The sequence below is a fragment of the Coenobita brevimanus genome, chromosome 81 (genome assembly GCF_032717465.1).
Source record: "Coenobita brevimanus isolate Jiangsu-jjx chromosome 81, ASM3271746v2, whole genome shotgun sequence".
Lineage (NCBI taxonomy): Eukaryota > Metazoa > Arthropoda > Malacostraca > Decapoda > Coenobitidae > Coenobita > Coenobita brevimanus.
The window spans coordinates 24,179,737-24,198,189 of record NC_137034.1 but is presented as its reverse complement, the minus strand read 5'-3'; the positions used below and the strand labels follow the sequence as shown (position 1 = coordinate 24,198,189).

The window sequence follows — 18,453 nt, the reverse complement described above, 5'->3', positions numbered from 1 at the left end:
CAACACCGGAAGCTTCCAAATCTCACCCTCATTCATTAGGGCCAGCCACACATCCACTGCCCTACCTTGCACCTCCTTTACAACCCCATCCATGTATATATTACACAGCCATGGAGACATCACACAACCCTGTTTCAGTCCCACATTGAGATCAAAGAACTCACTCAGCACACCATCCACTTGCACCGTAGCCCTAGCTCCCTCGTACATACTCTTCACAGCACTCAAAAATTTCCCCTCCACTCCGTATATTCTTAATACCTTCCACATACCTTGCCTATCTATTCTGTCATAAGCTTTCTTTAAGTCCATGAAGGCAGCATTCACTTTCCTTCCCTTCCCTAGATACTTCTCCACTAAACATCTTAGAACAAGTATCTGATCTACACACCCTTCTCCCTTCCTAAATCCCCCTTGTTCTTCTCCAACTAGCTCCTCTGTCATATGCCTAACCCTATCAATGAGTATTCTACCATATATTTTACCAGTCACACTAAGAAGGCAAATACCCCTATGATTACCACATACTTCTCTCTCCCCTTTTCCTTTGTATAAAGGAACAATTATACCTGATTTCCAGTCCTCTGGAGCCCTTCCCTCTTCCCAAGCCAATCTACACAACTTCCATATCAACTCCACAACAATCTCACCCCCATACCTAAGCATTTCACCACACACTCCATCAATTCCTGGGGCTTTTCCCAACTTAATCTTCTTCATCGCTTCCACTACTTCCGACCTACTGATCTCTTCCTCCCTCCTCTCATCTCTTCTTCTCCCAGCCATTCCCCAACCACTTATACTCGCACTACTCTCACTCTCTACATTCAACAAATCCTCAAAGTGCTCCTTGCATCTCAATTTCTCTCTCTTCTCCACCAACAATCTATTATTCCTATCTTTCACTCCCCTACTATTTCCCCTTTCACACTGCCTTACTTTCTTTACCTCCTTCCAAAACAATTTCTTACTCTTCCTCCATTTCACACTCAGATTCCTCCCAAACTCTTCATCCACTTTCTTCTTACTCTCCTTCACCAGTCTCTTACCTCCCTTCTCCTGCTCACATATACCTCTCTCTTCTCTCTCTCATCTTCTCCCCTACCTCTACTCGCCAACCATTCATTATATGTCATCTTCTTTTGTTCCACAGTTCGTTTCACCTCATCATTCCACCATGCTGTCCCTTGCACACCCTTGCATCTCCTCCTCACTCCACAAACCGCCTCACACGCTGCGCCTATCTCTTCCGTGAATATCTTACATACGTCTTCCACCCCTTCCATCTGCTCTAGCTCATACCTTCCCAATCTTTCTTCCACTACGCTCTTATACTCTGTCATTTTCTCACTATCGTGCAATTTCTACACTCTTCTCACAGGAGCTGTTTCCTCCTGTCTTCCCCTTCGTCTCCTCAACCACTTTCTTTGCATCTCTATCTTGGCCATCACTAAGTGATGGTCAGAGACTCCATTCCCCCACCCTCTCCACACTCTTGCATCCAACACTTGTCTTCTCATTTGCTCATCCACACACACGTAGTCTATCATTGCCTTTCGTTCAACAAGTTCACCATCCATCCTCCTCATTACTCTCCATGTATACCGGCGGATCATCTTATGACAAAAGTAGGTGTTGGCTATTGCCAACCCCTTACAAGCACAGATGTCCACCAAAGCACTACCATTCCCATCTACTTCAGCTGGCACACCCCACTGACCAACCACTCGTACATTCCCAACTTTGCCATTCATATCTCCAATCAACAGCACTCTCTCGCTCCTCTCAAACTTGTCCATACATGCTTCTACTCTCGCCCAAAACTCATCTTTCGCTCTTGCCACTCGATCCTCTGTCGGGGCATACACACATACAATTACCCACGCTTGTATACCTATTTTCATCCTCACCCATACAATCCTTGCACCCACTGTTCCATACTCTCTTATATTCTCCTTCCATTTCTTGCTTATCATCAGACATACTCCCTCTCTTGCCCTCTCATTCTCATTGACTCCCGCATATATACCTAAACCATATTCCCATTCTCTCACCCTTTCACCTTTTCATTTAGTTTCAGTCAATCCACATATATCCACTTTTGCATCCTCAAGCACCTGAACAATCTCTCTCTCTTTCACTGCATCATTCACTCCTCTCACATTCCATGTTCCCACCCTAGGAATGTCCTTTGTCCGTTCCTTAGTCGTCAAAGTATGGTCCGTCCGAACAAGAAGCCTCGGACCAGGGCTGTCCAAAAGACGACGACTAAGGACCGAACAAAGGACATGATACGGATGGCGACGTGGAATGTAAGGGGCGCAAATGATGAAGTGAAAGAGAGAGTGATTGCCAGGTGCTTGAGGGTGTGAAAGTGGATGTATGTGGAGTAACTGAAACTAAATAGCGAGGTGAGAGTGTGAGAGAATAGGAGTATGGATGGGGTATTTGTGCAGGAGTAGGTGGGAATGAGAGGGCAAAACAAGGAGTGTGTATTGTTGTGAGTAATAGATGGAAGGAGAATATAAGAGAGTATGGATCAGTAGGCTCAAGGATTATGTGGGTAAGATTGAAAGTTGGACGACAAATGTGGGCGATTGTTTGCGTGTATGTGCCAATGCAAGATCGTGCAAGCAGAATGAGAGAAAAGATCTGGACAAATGTGCAAGTGAGCATAGAAAAGTTTGAAAGGAATGAGAGAGTGTTTTTGATCCGTGATATGAATGGTAAAGTAGGGAATGTGAAGGTGGATGGAATAGTTGGTGAGTGGGGTGTACCTGCTGAGATAGATGAGAATGGCAGTACTTTACTGGACATTTGTGCCAGGAGGGGGTTGGTGATAGCCAATACCCTCTTCAGGCACAAAATGATCCACAAGTATATGTGGCGAATGATGAGAAGGGTGGGTGGTGAACTGAATAAAAGGAAGGCAATGATTGATTATGCATGTGTGGATGAAAGGATGCGAAGATGTGTAATGGAGGCAAAAGCTTATAGAGGTTTGGGAAGTGGACTTTCTGACCACCACTTGGTGGTGGTCAGATTCAAGGTCCAAGTAAAATGGAGAAATAGAGGAAGGAAAGGGCGGGAAGAAGGAGTAGATGGAAGGAGAGTGGAAAGGTTACAAGAGGATGAGAAAAAGGCAGAATATAAGAGAGAAATGGAGGAACGATTGGGTAAATATGAACAGGAGTAGATGGGGGACGTGGAAGGTGTGTGCAAGATTTCACAAAAGAAATATGTGCAGCATGTGATGTGGTGTGTGGGATGAAGAGAGAACAAAAGGCGGTGCAAGGAACAGCATGGTGGAATGAAGGGGAGAGACAGGCTGTGGCACAAAAGAAGAAAGCATATAATGAATGGATGAGAAATAGGGGCGTGGAAGACGTTGACAGACGAAAGAGAGAGTTAAATGTAGAAAAGAAGGAAGAGGTGAAATGATTAGTAAGAGTGAGTAAGAAGAGAGTGGATGAGGAATTTGGAAGGAATTTGAGTGTAAAGTGGAGGGACTCTAAGAAAATGTTCTGGAAAGAAGTAGAGTTAGACAGGGTGGCAATGAAGTCTGTAGATGAGTGAAAGATAAAATAATAGATTACTAGTGGAGAAGGGAGAAAAAGTGAGCAGATGGAGAGAACACTTTAAGGATTGTTGAACACAGAGAATGAAAGTAGTGCGAGTGTAAGTGGCTGGGGAATGGCTGGGGGAAGGAGGTAGGTGAGAAGACAGGAAGAAATCAGGAAATCAGTAGGATGGAAGTAGTGGAAGCAATGAAGAAAGTCAAAATGGGGAAAGTCCCAGGAATTGATGGAGTGTGTGGTGCAATGCTGAAGCAGGGGGGAGAGATAGTGGTAGAATGGATGTGGAAGATGAGCAGATTGGCCTGGGAGGAAGGTAGAGTCCCGGAGGATTGGAAGTCAGGTATAATTATTCCCTTGTACAATCGCCCCAAGAAGTGATGGCAGAGTTTCAGATTGCTTCGGTCACTCTGCACTGATATACGTTCAATGAAAACTTTGTGAATACGTGGTAAAACTTCTGTGCCTCCATTACGTCATATAAAAAATATATATATCACTCTAAGAAGTATGTAAAACGAATAACGTGAGGCAGTGATATATTAGAAGTTAACCGTCAGATACTTCTCCCGATTTGAATGAATGTGTAATGTATTAGTCTGAGCGCGGCATGCACCATAACCCCAGTTCATTGAGTATTTGCTTCCCAGGATTTCAATACAGATGCTCTAGCTTCGAAGACCAGTTGAAACTCATGTGACTGCAATACGTTACCTTTATTTTCAAATGCTATGGTGATCATACAGCAACAATAAGCTTGCCGCAACAATGAAGTTTTTCTTAGTTATGATACTCGACCGCATCGGTAGCAGCAAGACCATTCTGCCTTTTTTTCCTCGTCTTCCCCTCGCTTATAATAATTTACAACTTTGGTCATAATTCATGCAAAATTATTTCAGATTGGAAGAAGAAATGAGATTTTACCTTTTTCTCATACACTAGGCAGTGAAGAGGACCAAAACATGAGTTTACACTCTTGCACTGCAAAAAACATATACTTTTTGCTCAGTCTCTAGTATCCTTTTAAAACAAACTTCTGTGTCCAGCTAAACTGAAAACGCTGATACGAAAGTTTTGAACTCAGTTATTTGTTTATGAACATCTGCATTCTCTTTCTCCTGTAAAATGTTTAGACACTGAGGCTACTAGTCTATGAGAAGTTTATCTTTCTCCAAGGAGCTCAGCCTCGCGGCAAATTTTCGAGGTTTTCCTTATTTTTTATTCATTGATAGTCGTCTCTCCCTACATATCAAGTGGGTTGGTGGAGGGTTAGTGCCCCTCCCTGTAAAACAAATAACTCAGAGTCAAATGGCCACCCCGTACGGGATTATGGCGTCTGGCAATAGATAGATAGATAGTCCTCTGGCTTATCTTAAAAAATCAAGATAATTTCCTTAATGAAAAACTGGCCAGATGCAGTGTAATAACTACATGTCTGTGAGTAAAGGCTGTTTCCTTCCGTGCATATTGATCGAACCATTTAATATAGCTTACTAACTTACGCCGCATTCCCACTTTCTGTCGTCGTCCATGGATACAACAAAATCGGAAATGACTAAATTATTCCTTAGTGTTGTAACGGAAATTATTATATAAATAATAATGACTGATTTTAATTAATTTTTAAACTGCTTTTCTTTTTAGTATTACGCTACTAAAAAATTACTGCGTTTTACCATAGTAGATATGAACTCCGTAAATTATTCCTGACTGTCCATGAGCGATACTTCTGAAAATTCAATTAGTTCCGTTCAGGATTTTCTATTATCGTAATAAACGAACTGCTTACTATAGTTTTGAAATATACCGGTACATTTTTCATTTATTTGTCGTTTTCTGTAACAGTTTTACAGAATAGGTATCACCTTGTAAAGATATAAGGACGAACATGTAGCTTACATTATCGATGACCGAAAACTTCTGGATACTCTTCCGTCACTTCTTAGGCTGACTGTACAAGGGGAAAGGGGAAAAAGAAGTGTGTGGTAATCATAGGGTCATTTGTCTTCTCAGTGTAATAGGAAAAGTATATGGTAAGACACTTATCGACAGAGTAAGGGAAATAACAGAGGAATTAGTTGGAGAAGAACAGGGAGGTTTTAGGAAGGGCAGAGGTTGTGTAGATTAGATATTCATTCTTAGATCTTTAGTGGAAAAGTTTCAAGAGAAGGGAAAGAAACTGTATGCGGCCTTCATGGATTTGGAGAAAGCATATGTCAGGGTGGATAGACAAGGACTGGAAAGTATTAAGAATATATGGAGTAGATGGGAAGTTGATGAAGGCCGTGAAGAATATGTATGAGGGTGCTAAGGCAGTAGTGCGTGTGGGCAGTGAACTGAGTGAATTTATCTATTTGAAGGTTGGGTTGAAACAGGGATGTGTCACGTCTTCATGGTTGTTCAATCTGTACATGGATGGGGTTTAGGGTTGCCATATCTGAAATGTCAAAATACCGGACGCCTCCGCTGAAACCCATGCTCCCCCCCCCCCTCAACACACACTTTGGGCCTTTGACGTTATGAAATTTGGATATAATATAATATTATACTATATATATATATATATATATATATATACCCACACACACCCACACCAGTACTGCTGTACTGTATCACAATCTTTAATCGTTTTACAATATAATGAAAAACAGGCAAAGTACAGAATTGGCAAGATTATGATTGAAAAATGCTAAAGCGCCTTTAATGCAGGATAAGATCATAAGAATAACAAATGCTACAGTGTAAAAATGAAACACTAAGCCAATAGTTGTTTTGTGTTTTTACCATGTATTTCATGGCTATAAGAGCACCATGGAAAAAAAAAAAAAGCTCGTGGCTGAACAACAGGAAAAGGCGGGACATTTTAGCAGCTGCTAGCACTAAACCAGCCAAGTTGGCAACACTTAACAGCTGACGAAAACAAGGAGGGTCTCTCTCTCTCTCTCTCTGGGGGCGCGGTAGCACAGTGGTAGCGCGCTGAGCTTGTGATCGGGAGGTCGCAAGTTCGAGCCTCGCCCGGGCTACCGTTGCCGGGAGGGGTAGCGCCCTCCTGTAACCCAGCGGGGCTATATGGCCTCAGTTGCCTAGCTCGGGGAATTCATATCTCAATTTCTCTCTCTCTCTCTCGTCATAAGAATGTAATGGTATATTTTTTGAAAAAAAAAAAAAAAAGTGATTGAAGCTGAACTTCCAGACTTCTGGAGAATTTTTAAAATTCCTCCCGGACGAAGATTTTGACACCTAAATGCCGGACAGGTCCGGGAAAATCCGGACGTATGGCAACCCTAATGGGGTTATAAAAGAGGTACAAGGTAGGGCAGTGGATGTTGGAGTGTAGTGGCACAAATCATGTATGTGTTTAGAGATACTGTAATTTCTTAGTTAGGGTGTAATCTGAATACTAGTCTATAAATTCCTGTCCTAAGTAGTAATTCATATGTTAATGATTGATGTAGGGATAACTTTATTTTTATATGTATACATCTCTGTATCTATGCATGGGTGATGTAATTATGAGTGTTGAGCTATGGGAAATTCCTCCGTCTGGTAGAGTAATGAATCACAGATGTGTGCGGCCTTTCTCCTTGTTTGTGCGTCGTTGTAGGGCGCCAAGTTTAAACCTTAAACAGAGTAATGATGGGTATACAATTCTTTCTGTATCCTAGTTGTGAAATGCTTACTAATGAAGCTGCTAGAACCCATATATGTAAGATTAATAGTCAAAAAGGCCAAAATAATGTCATTTGTGAGGATCTAATAGTCCCGCTTGCCTTAGCCGTCACTAGATGGCATAAGCTACCCCAAACTCAAGGCGGGATAGTGGTAAGTTCAGAGTTTAAATTAAGTAAGGATTGAATCCCAAATTTTCCCCAGTTCAATCAAAAGTCCTAACATCATGTGTACACTACTATATAAATAGTGAAGAGAATTAAAACCCACCATATTGCAAAAACACAATCTCATTTGATCTAGCAGTGGCGTCCCTTGGTGCCCGACAACGCTACACTCGCTGCTCAGACATGTGTATAACAGACGTTGGTTCAGGTGAGCTGTCCACATTCCTCCTTCTCCCCCCCCTTTTTCTTGTTTAATCCTTACTTGGCGTGAACCATATGAAGTAATGTTGTTAAAAGCTTAACGTAGACACTCGCTGCTCAGACATCGTGTATAATGGACGTTGGTTCAGTCCCCAGACACCGTGACGTCAGAGTGTGCACGAGGCCATCTCGTGGTATTGCCCATAGACTCGTCTTACATACACACTTACACTACCCATGAATTATTTTATAAACTGAATGTAGTAGAAATGGTTTTATTGATCTATCAGGTGAACTTTTTTTTTGTAGATAAGGAATAGAAATTTGAAAAGTGATGTGATCATGTAACGGAAAGGCGAAATTCAAACTCATTAATCGTTTTCTTTCTCTTATATTAATATGTTAGATAATTAGGAGCGTTGAAGGGAACTTAGTGGTTGTGAACAAAAATGTGATTTTGAGTTGTTCCTCGAGGCTAAACAAGCCCGAGTGATTATGTATTCTTGGTGATTATGCATTAATGATGATTATGAACTATTAATAATTATGAATTGATAGTGTTTGTGAATTATAGTGAATTGCATGATGAGGTTATACTACACGGACGAAATAGAACACGAGTGATTATTTTTCTTGGGTCGAGGCTATGCCAGCTCGAAAAGACAACCCAAACCCATAAATGTCCCAGTCTTGAGGCTATTGACGAGCCCAAGAATAACCGACATTAAAGAGTGAGGTATGATGTCCTCAGAAACCACTTGAATATTCCAATTGTTTCGCTTGGTGACAATATTGTATGATGGTCGCCCAAACCTTGGTTTTAATTTACAACCCTTTTCCATATGACTAAAGGTCATGTAATTAAAAATGTCTGTTGAAAGCCAGTATAGAATTATTAAAGTAAAGTATAGGTCATTTTTTTTTTTTTTTATACCCAATCAAGGGAATTATGTCCTCTCATGCCTAACTCACTCCCCTTCCAATTCAAGATTCCTCCGCTTTGGGAACGACGACCACACGTGGTACTGACTTAATCTCGACTCTGCCAAAAACTACAAACGCTACCAAAACTATCTTAAATAATTAACCTTTATCATACCAAGTCAAAACACCACCCCTTCCCCTTCTGTTTTACTGAAGTGAATTTTCTATCAATCATGGAGGGGAGACTAAGTCGAGTACCATTTGTATTATCAATGGGTAAGTTGAACAGAACCAATAACCGGTGGGAGATTAAATAACTGGCGTCACTCTGATGAACAATAGTGGTGGGATTGTAAATCCTGTCATTACAGGAGTGGCCCTAATGAGAGAGGGCAGTGTTTGGAAACTCCCTGTACTGTTCTTTGCAGATGATACTGTGTTGTTCAGTGAAGACGAAGGGGAGCTGCAAGGCTTGGTGGATGAGTTCAGGAGAGTGTGTAAGAAACAGAATCTAAAGGTGAATGTAGGGAAGAGTAAAGTTACGGTCTTCGAGAGAAATGCAGTCAGTGAATGTACAGTGAGGCTGGATGAGGAGGAAATGGAAAATGTGAGTACGTTTAAGTACTTGAGTAGTGTGAAGAGTAAGGATGGAAATTTGGAGGGCGAAGTGCTTGAAAGGGTACAGCAAGGAAGAAAGGTTGCTGATTCCTTGAAAGTAGTGATAAGAAACAACAAAGTGAGCATGGAAGTGAAAAAGTTACTATATGACAGTATTGTGATACCAACTCTAACGTATGGAAGTGAAGCTTGGACGTTGTTGGAAGGACACAAGTCAAGAGTGACAGCAATGGAAAAAAGTTATTTGAAAGGAGAATGTTGAGTCACATGGAGAGACAGGCTGACAAATGAGGATGTCAAGGAGCGTTGTGGTGTGGATGGGGATGTGATAGAAATCGTTACGAGAAACACGCTGAGTTTTTTTGGCCATGTGGAGAGGATGGAGGGTGAGAGACTGACGAGGAGAGTGTATGTGAGTGAGGTTGAGGGGGCGAGGGAGAGATGGAGGCCAAGGATGAGATGGAGGGATGGAGTGGAGAGGTATATGAGAGAGAGGGGTGTGAGTTGGGAGCAGGGCAGTGAAATGGCGGAGGACAGGGCGACGTGGAGGCGATTTGATTGTGGCCACCCCGTATGGGATTACGGAGTCCGGCAATAGATAGATAGATAGATAGATAGATAGATGTGACCCTGACAGATGCAAGGATAAATTAGAGAGCATGTCACCCTGATAGACACAAGGGTAAATTAGAGAGCATGTCACCCTGATAGACACAAGGATAAATTAGAGAGCATGTCACCCTGATAGACACAAGGATAAATTAGAGAGCATGTCACCCTGATAGACACAAGGATAAATTAGAGAGCATGTCACCCTGATAGAAGCAAGGGTAAATTAGAGAGCATGTCATCCTGATAGAAGCAAAGGGTAATTAGAGAGCATGTCACCCTGATAGAAGCAAGGGTAAATTAGAGAGCATGTCACCCTGATAGAAGCAAGGGTAAATTAGAGAGCATGTCACCCTGATAGAAGATAAGGTAAATTAGAGAGCATGTCACCCTCATAGATGATAAGGTAAATTAGAGAGCTTGTCACCCTGATAGAAGCAAGGGATTAGAGAGCATGTCACCCTGATAGAAGATAAGGTAAATTAGAGAGCATGTCACCCTGATTGAAGCAAGGGTAAATTAGAGAGCATGTCACCCTGATAGAAGCAAGGGGATTAGAGAGTATGTCACCCTGATAGAAGCAAGGGTAAATTAGAGAGCATGTCACCCTGATAGAAGCAAGGGTAAATTAGAGAGCATGTCACCCTGATAGAAGATAAGGTAAATTAGAGAGCATGTCACCCTCATAGATGATAAGGTAAATTAGAGAGCTTGTCACCCTGATAGAAGCAAGGGATTAGAGAGCATGTCACCCTGATAGAAGATAAGGTAAATTAGAGAGCATGTCACCCTGATTGAAGCAAGGGTAAATTAGAGAGCATGTCACCCTGATAGAAGCAAGGGGATTAGAGAGTATGTCACCCTGATAGAAGCAAGGGTAAATTAGAGAGCATGTCACCCTGATAGAAGCAAGGGGATTAGAGAGCATGTCACCCTGATAGAAGATAAGGTAAATTAGAGAGCATGTCACCCTGATAGAAGATAAGGTAAATTAGAGAGCATGTCACCCTGATAGATGATAAGGTAAATTAGAGAGCATGTCACCCTGATAGAAGCAAGGGGATTAGAGAGCATGTCACCCTGATAGAAGATAAGGTAAATTAGAGAGCATGTCACCCTGATAGAAGCAAGGGTAAATTAGAGAGCATGTCACCCTGATAGAAGCAAGGGGATTAGAGAGTATGTCACCCTGATAGAAGCAAGGGTAAATTAGAGAGCATGTCACCCTGATAGAAGCAAGGGTAAATTAGAGAGCATGTCACCCTGATAGAAGCAAGGGGATTAGAGAGCATGTCGCCCTGATAGAAGATAAGGTAAATTAGAGAGCATGTCACCTGGAGTTCAGGAGTACTATAATCTCTATACTACAGTCTGTGTACTCTGTACTGTATTTGTGTACAATAACCTCTGTACTATAACAAATCACTGTAATGTAAACTCTGTACTGTAATCTCTGTACTATAACCTCTGTACTGTATTCTCTACTTACTTTGTCCTCTCATCACTCCCCTGGCCAACTTCTCGAGTGATCCTTGATAGTTTCCACCCTTGACCACACGTAAGAAGTTGTAGAAGGATACCACCATGTCCTTGGGGTTCCTGGCCACGTAGACTACCTGTAACATCATTACCATCGTCAATCCATCTTCATCCTCAGTCATCATAATTATCATCAATTCATCATCATCATCATCATCATCGTCTTCGTCCTTCTCTTCCCCTCCTTCTTGTCCAAGCCATTGTTATTATTAAAAACTTTCCACATCCCTATGGGAAGTTTTCTTGTTTTTGTCAGTATTATTATTATTCAAGGGAAGATCTAAGTCGCTGTCATTCGCATACCGTTAGAGTTACAGCCTTTATTTTGTACCATATTATAGTACTGGTTGGCCGCTTCATCTGATCAGATATCATCCTGATCCTTCCAGCGGAACCCGGATAGGATCAGGGGGAAAAAAAAAAAAGTGAACCTAAAGAACCACATAATTTAAAGGGGCTGAAATTTTTAATGGCTTATACATTTGACACGGCTAGAACACAGTGCTTAATATAGTCCAGTTCAGATCATTATTCTGCAGATCGCCTATGGTCCAAATTTTTGACTACCCCGGAGGACAGAGAAATTACCTGATTTTACATGAAAGAATAAAGCTACAACCACCAAACTTGGTGGACTTATAGATCTTGATGACCTAAGGTGATGAGCACCTTGACCTCAAGATCCCATTAAAGCTCAGCTTCTTGTAGACAATGTCTGAGGAAAGTTTTTCTTTATCAAAATTGTCCTTTGACAATTTTCCAATGCTGTAGTTATTATTATTATTATTATTATTATTATTGTCGTTGTTGTTGCTGTTGTTGTTGTTGTTGCTATTGGTTTCATCATTATTGTTTTCATTACACCCTTACGATCGAGTGTACTTTACTGCTCGGTGTGTGTGTGTGTGTGTGTGTGTGTCATAAAAAGACTTTGTGGTTCCTTTGTGGTTGCGTTATATATATATTAGACTTGTGGACGAGCGGTTTTTATATCTTGGAGTAGCTTGTAGTAGATAATCTTCTTTGCCATTTGTCATGTAGTGACAGGAGAGGTAAAGAATAGTATGGGACTATTTTTATTTGTCTTGGAAATATTAACAAGTCTCTCACACAGAGCGGAGTATAGAGTCCAGTCCCGCTAGCTATCTCTCTGTCTCGCTCTCTCTGTCTCTCTCTCTCAAGTTGCCAAGCCCTTCTCCCTGCGACCTGCCTCTTGTATGGCTTGTCTCCTTCTGAGCTCTCTTTCCTAAATTCTGGTGAAACAGGAGACGTATCACGTGTGTTCCTTGTGGATGGAAAGTTTAAGAAGCCTGTGTGTGAGTATGTGTGTATGTGTGTGTATGGTCACTAGGGCTTTGTTCACGGGTGGACTGCTGACAACTAACTGCATCATCTCCTTACTGGCCACAGTCGTCAGCTTTCCTCATTGTAATTTGCAAGCTCATTTCCTATTCCCAGGCTCGCATAGAGCTGTCTATCTATCTATTTATCTATCTATCTATTATGATTTGTAATTATAATATGGAGTCCTGATATCTGCTCGGCCGCGCGAAAATGGCGTACCATCGACAGTTAATAGTCCTAACATATTAATGCACACTGTATACACATTATTATGAACTTATAAGCTAATTAAGTGAAATACATAATATTGTAAAAGTAACATAATTGTATGAATATTGTATACATATAATATTTATAGTAAATAGTGATTATTCAGTAATATTACATTTTAAACAAGTTGTATACATATTTCAATAAATGCATTAAAGTAAATTATTTAACTGTAATACAGTATGTACTTGGGTTTTTGTAGTGAAATGCATACATGTGTTGGCCTTATAATTGTAGTTACATTTTGTTAATGCAACTGTTACATAAGTGTCTTGGCCTTATAATTGTAGTTAAAGTTACATAAAAGTTACATCTTGTTAATGCAACTGTTAACTGGCAAAGTGTAACATAATGCAATCGTTTGTCGTTACATAATTGTTACATATCGTTTGGAGTTACATAATTGTAGTTAAAGTTACATAAAAGTTACATCTTGTTAATGCAACTGTTACATAATGGTGCATATTGTTTGTAGTTACATAACTGTAGCATGTGTAACATAATGCAATCGTTTGTCGTTACATAATTGTTACATATCGTTTGTAGTTACAAAATTGTAGTTAAAGTTACATAAAAGTTACATCTTGTTAATGCAACTGTTACATAATTGGCAAAGTGTAACATAATGCAATCGTTTGTCGTTACATAATTGTTACATATCGTTTGTAGTTACATAATTGTAGCAAGTGTAACATAATGCAGTCGTTTGTCGTTACATAATTGTTACATATCGTTTGTAGTTACATAATTGTAGCAAGTGTAACATAATGCAATCGTTTGTCGTTACATAATTATAATATGGAGTTACATAATTGTTACATATCGTTTGTTATGTGATCTTACTCTATTTCTCTTTTTTTTTTTCTTTCTTACTTTCTCTCTCTCTCTCTCTCTCTCTCTCTCTCTCTCTCTTTTTTGTATGTATTGATTTTCTATAGTTTGTTTTTCTTCGCTTGTGTACGCTTTTTCTATGTTGTTCATGGTTGCATAATTACTGGCTAATTTCCTTGGGATAGTTTTTTAAAGTTTAGTTTATATTGCACAGGTATTACTGAAAATGATATATTATAGTCCCATATTATGTTATTTTATATAAAAAAAAATATATATACTATATACAGTATTAACTATATACACTGACTTGTTCTTCACTTGTACCTATCGTGAGTAATATGTGTGTCAGCACTGTGTGGAAATCATTGTCTTCACGATTGTGTTGAAGATGTTCACTCTTGCTAACGTCATTTGTGTTGGCCATTTTTTTTTTTCTAGTTTACCTTGTAACTTAATTTATCTGTTTCCACTAGGTAGCTTTAATTAATAAATGTTAAATACAGTTCTTTTAATTGCTCACTGAGTAACTGTGATGGTATATTTTCTTGATCACTTTGTATATATATATTAATATATAGCTGTATGTATGTAACACGTATTTTATGTAGGTATAAATGGTAACACTCGTTGGTAGTAAATAAATGTTATAATAAATGAATGAATATATACAGTGTAGAATATTTATTGTTGGTGATTATTTAGTGTTTGAGTTATGCAGATAACTGAAGTAAGTATGTGTATTTAAGCTGTAACTATACAGCACGTTTTATATGTTTGTGCAGAAGCTTATTGTCTATCACTGTGTATTGTATAAATGAAGTAACTATGTAACTCACTAATTTTTACCGTGGTGGGAATGGTGTGAGTGGTGGTGCAAGTGGTGAGTTGACTGACGTGGCTTCTTTTCAGCAAGCACGCATGATGACCTGAACTTCCCACATTGGTAGCTGTGGTGAGTGAATGAGTAGCGATGAGTAACTTGAGTGAAGACGGGTGAGTAAGATGAGTTGTGAATATGGACTTGGTGTTTTGCTGCATGTCTTGACCTCTGCGTCAGCGATGGTGGGAGAGAGTGGTGGGGGCTTGTGTGCTTGTTGCTTTGGTCTTTCCTCTTCTTTACTTGCTTTGTTTTATATTCTTCTTGTTGCTACTTGAAGTTACGTGAAGATTATAGAGTTGTTTTGTAGACTTGTAGACTATTTGCATTGTAGGCTGTATTTTGTAGGGATTCACTGTAGAACTGAAGCTAATCTTGTAGAGTCTTGCCTGCTTTTGTAGAAATTTGCTTTTGATTCGGAGACGATGTCCGTAGATTCGCTGCTACCAAATGTCATAAAAGACTTTGTGGTTCCTTTGTGGTTGAGTTTTATATATATTAGACTTGTGGACGAGCGGTTTTTATATCTTGGAGTAGCTTGTAGTAGATAATCTTCTTTGCCATTTGTCATGTAGTGACAGGAGAGGTAAAGAATAGTATGGGACTATTTTTATTTGTCTTGGAAATATTAACAAGTCTCTCACACAGAGCGGAGTATAGAGTCCAGTCCCGCTAGCTATCTCTCTGTCTCTCTCTCAAGTTGCCAAGCCCTTCTCCCTGCGACCTGCCTCGTGTATGGCTTGTCTCCTTCTGAGCTCTCTTTCCTAAATTCTGGTGAAACAGGAGACGTATCACGTGTGTTCCTTGTGGATGGAAAGTTTAAGAAGCCTGTGTGTGAGTATGTGTGTATGTGTGTGTATGGTCACTAGGGCTTTGTTCACGGATGGACTGCTGACATCTAACTGCATCATCTCCTTACTGGCCACTGTCGTCAGCTTTCCTCAGTGTAATTTGCAAGCTCATTTCCTATTCCCAGGCTTGCATAGAGCTGTCTATCTATCTATTTATATATCTATCTATTATGATTTGTAATTATAATATGGAGTCCTGATATGTGTGTGTGTGAACAGTATAATTCTAACAGTTTTTAATTTATGTGAACATACAGTAATTTAGTGCAATGGTTGAGGATAAGCAGTGGTGCTGACCTGTTGCTTTATAGAACAATAGTACAAAGGCCAAGGATAAAGAGCAAGGTCAAGTAATAAGCTTCACTCCGATAAAGCTAATGTTGTTGGAAGGACTAAGAGACAGGTAGAAATGGATGTGTTAGCTTTGAGTGAAACGAAGATGAAGGGGAAGGGTGAGTCTATGTTTGGAAGTATGAATGGAGGATTGTCAGGTGTTGATAGAGGAAGGGCAAGAGAACGTGTGGCCTTGTTAGTGAGTCCGGAAGTACTGCAGTGTGTGACTGAATGGAAGGAGGTGTCATCGGGACTAATGTGGGTGAAAGCGAAATTTGAATGTGAGTTGTGGGTGTTTGTGAGTGCATATGGGCCTGGTAGTGAAAGGGATGAGGAAGAGAGGGAGTCTTTCTGGAATGATGTTGGTGAGTGTCTGCAGAGTTTTGGAGCGAATGTGAATGTGGTAATGATGGGAGATCTGAATGCTAGAGTGGGAAATGTAGCAGTTGAAGGTGTAGTTGGTATGCATGGAGTGCCTGGAATAAATAAAAATGAGGAACGAATGATAGGGATGTGCGTTGAGCAAGAAATGGTGATTGGAAATACCCTGTTTGAGAAGAAAGATATTTATAGGTATACATGGGTGAGACAGGAGGGTGGAAGGGTTGTTGATAGAGCTTTGATGGACTATGTGGCTGTGTCCAGGAATGTAATATGATGATTGTTGGATGTGAGAGTTCTGAGAGAGGAGTGTGGAGGTATGTCTGACAACTACGTGGTGGAGGGAGAGTTAAGAGTAGGTAAGAGATGGGTGAGAGCTAGGAGGGTTAGGTGTGGCAGGGAAGTTTGGAAAGTGAGTGAGTTGGATAAAAGAGAGAAAATGATAGGGTATCAGGAGAAATTGAAAGATGAGTGGAACGCAGTGAATGATCAGGAAAATGGCAGTGTGGAGGAGGAATGGCAGTAGTTTAAGAGTGCTGCGGTGGGGCATGCAGAAGAGGTGTGTGGTGTGAGACGTGTGGGTGGTGGTGTAAGAAAAGGAAGTGAATGGTGGTGCGAGGAAGTATGTATGGCTGTGGCTGAGAAGAGACGTGCATATGAAATGTGGCTGCAAAGGAAGGATGAGGTGTCATATGAGAGGTATAAGGAAAAGAGGAATAGGGCGAGAAGGGCTGTGCGTGATGCTAAAGTGGCAGCAGATGAGAGGTGGGGCAGGCGGCTGACTGAGAATTTTCAACAGAATAAGAAAATGTTTTGGAAGGAGGTGAAAAAGGTGCGAAAGGGAGAGTCTAGGAAGGAAGAAGGAGTAAAAGCAGAGGATGGAAGGATGTTAATTGAGGTGGATGCAGTAAGGAAGAGATGGGCAGAGTATTTTGAAAGATTGTTAAATGTAGAGGAGGAAAGGGTGGCTGAGATTGTGGCGGATGGAAGGGTGCAAGGAATAAATGTGTTGGGAGAGTTGAATGATTCTTTGATCTCGAAGGAGGAAGTAGAGAAGGCAGTAAAGGAGATGAAAAGAGAGAAAGCTGCAGGTATGGATGGGTGTGCTGTGGAATGCCTGAAGGGTGGTGGAGTGACTATTGTTGACTGGTTAGTAAGACTGTTGAATGTGTGCTTTGTGAAAAGTATGGTGCCAATTGACTGGGCAAGTGCTTGTGTGGTCCCGTTGTATAAAGGCGAGGGTGATAAATATGAATGTACTAGCTTTAGGGGTATAAGTCTCTTGAGTGTTGTAAGGTGTATGGTAGAGTGTTAATTATGAGAGTTAGAGAGAGTGATTGGTGATGAGCAGTGTGGCTTTAGGAGAGGGAGAGGATGCGTGGATTAGGTGTGCACTGAGACAAGTGTGTGAAAAGTATTTAGCGAAAGGCAAGGATGTGTTTTGGGCATTTATGGATTTAGAGAAAGCGTATGATAAAATTGATAGGGAGGCTTTGTAGATTCTTTTAAGATTGTTTGGACTTGATGGTAGGTTACTAAAAGGGGTGAAGAGTTTGTATGTAAACAGTAGAGCGTGTGTAAGTGTGGGAAATGCAGTGACTGATTGGTTTCCTGTGAGAGTGGGGCTGCGACAGGGATGTGTGATGTCGCCTTGGTTGTTTTATATTTATATGGATGGTGCTGTAAGGGAGGTGAATGCAAGAGTTTTAGGTGAAGGTCTGAGTCTGGTGAATGTTGATGGTGGAGAGTGGAATCTGAAGCAGCTGCTGTTTGCAGATGATACTGCACTGGTGGCTGATTCAGAGGAGAGATTGAAAGTGTTGGTAGAGGAGTTTGGAAGGGTGAGCAAAAGGAGGAAATTGAAAGTAAATGAGAATAAGATTAAAGTGATGAAGTGTATGAGGTTGGTAGATGGTAGGAGGATGAATATAGTTTTGAATGGTGAGTTGCTTGAGGAGGTAGAGTGCTTTAAATATTTAGGGTCACATGTTGCTGTGGATGGAGGAATAGATGCAGAAGTGAAGTTTAGAATGAATGAAGGAGGAAAGGTGCTGGGAGTAATGAAAAAGATGTTTAGATGTCGTTCGCTTAGAATGGATGTAAAGAGAAGGCTGTATGAGGGTGTTGTGATACCGACTGCGTTATATGAGGCTGAAACATGGAATATGGGTGCAGTAGAGAGGAAAAGTTTGAATGTAATGGAGATGAGGTGTCTGAGGAGTATGTGTGGAGTGACGCATATGGATCGAGTGAGACATGAT

At 40.7% G+C, this 18,453-nt stretch overlaps 1 protein-coding gene across 1 annotated transcript in view; it reads right to left on the bottom strand.

The window, feature by feature from the left end:
* Positions 1 to 18,453, bottom strand: part of LOC145409508 (sulfotransferase 1E1-like) — a 51,270-nt gene that overhangs the window by 19,655 nt on the left and 13,162 nt on the right. The window contains exon 4 of the mRNA XM_080279897.1: positions 11,253 to 11,379. Within this exon, the coding sequence (XP_080136023.1) occupies positions 11,253 to 11,379 (127 nt within the window). The remainder of the gene's footprint in view (positions 1 to 11,252; positions 11,380 to 18,453) is intronic.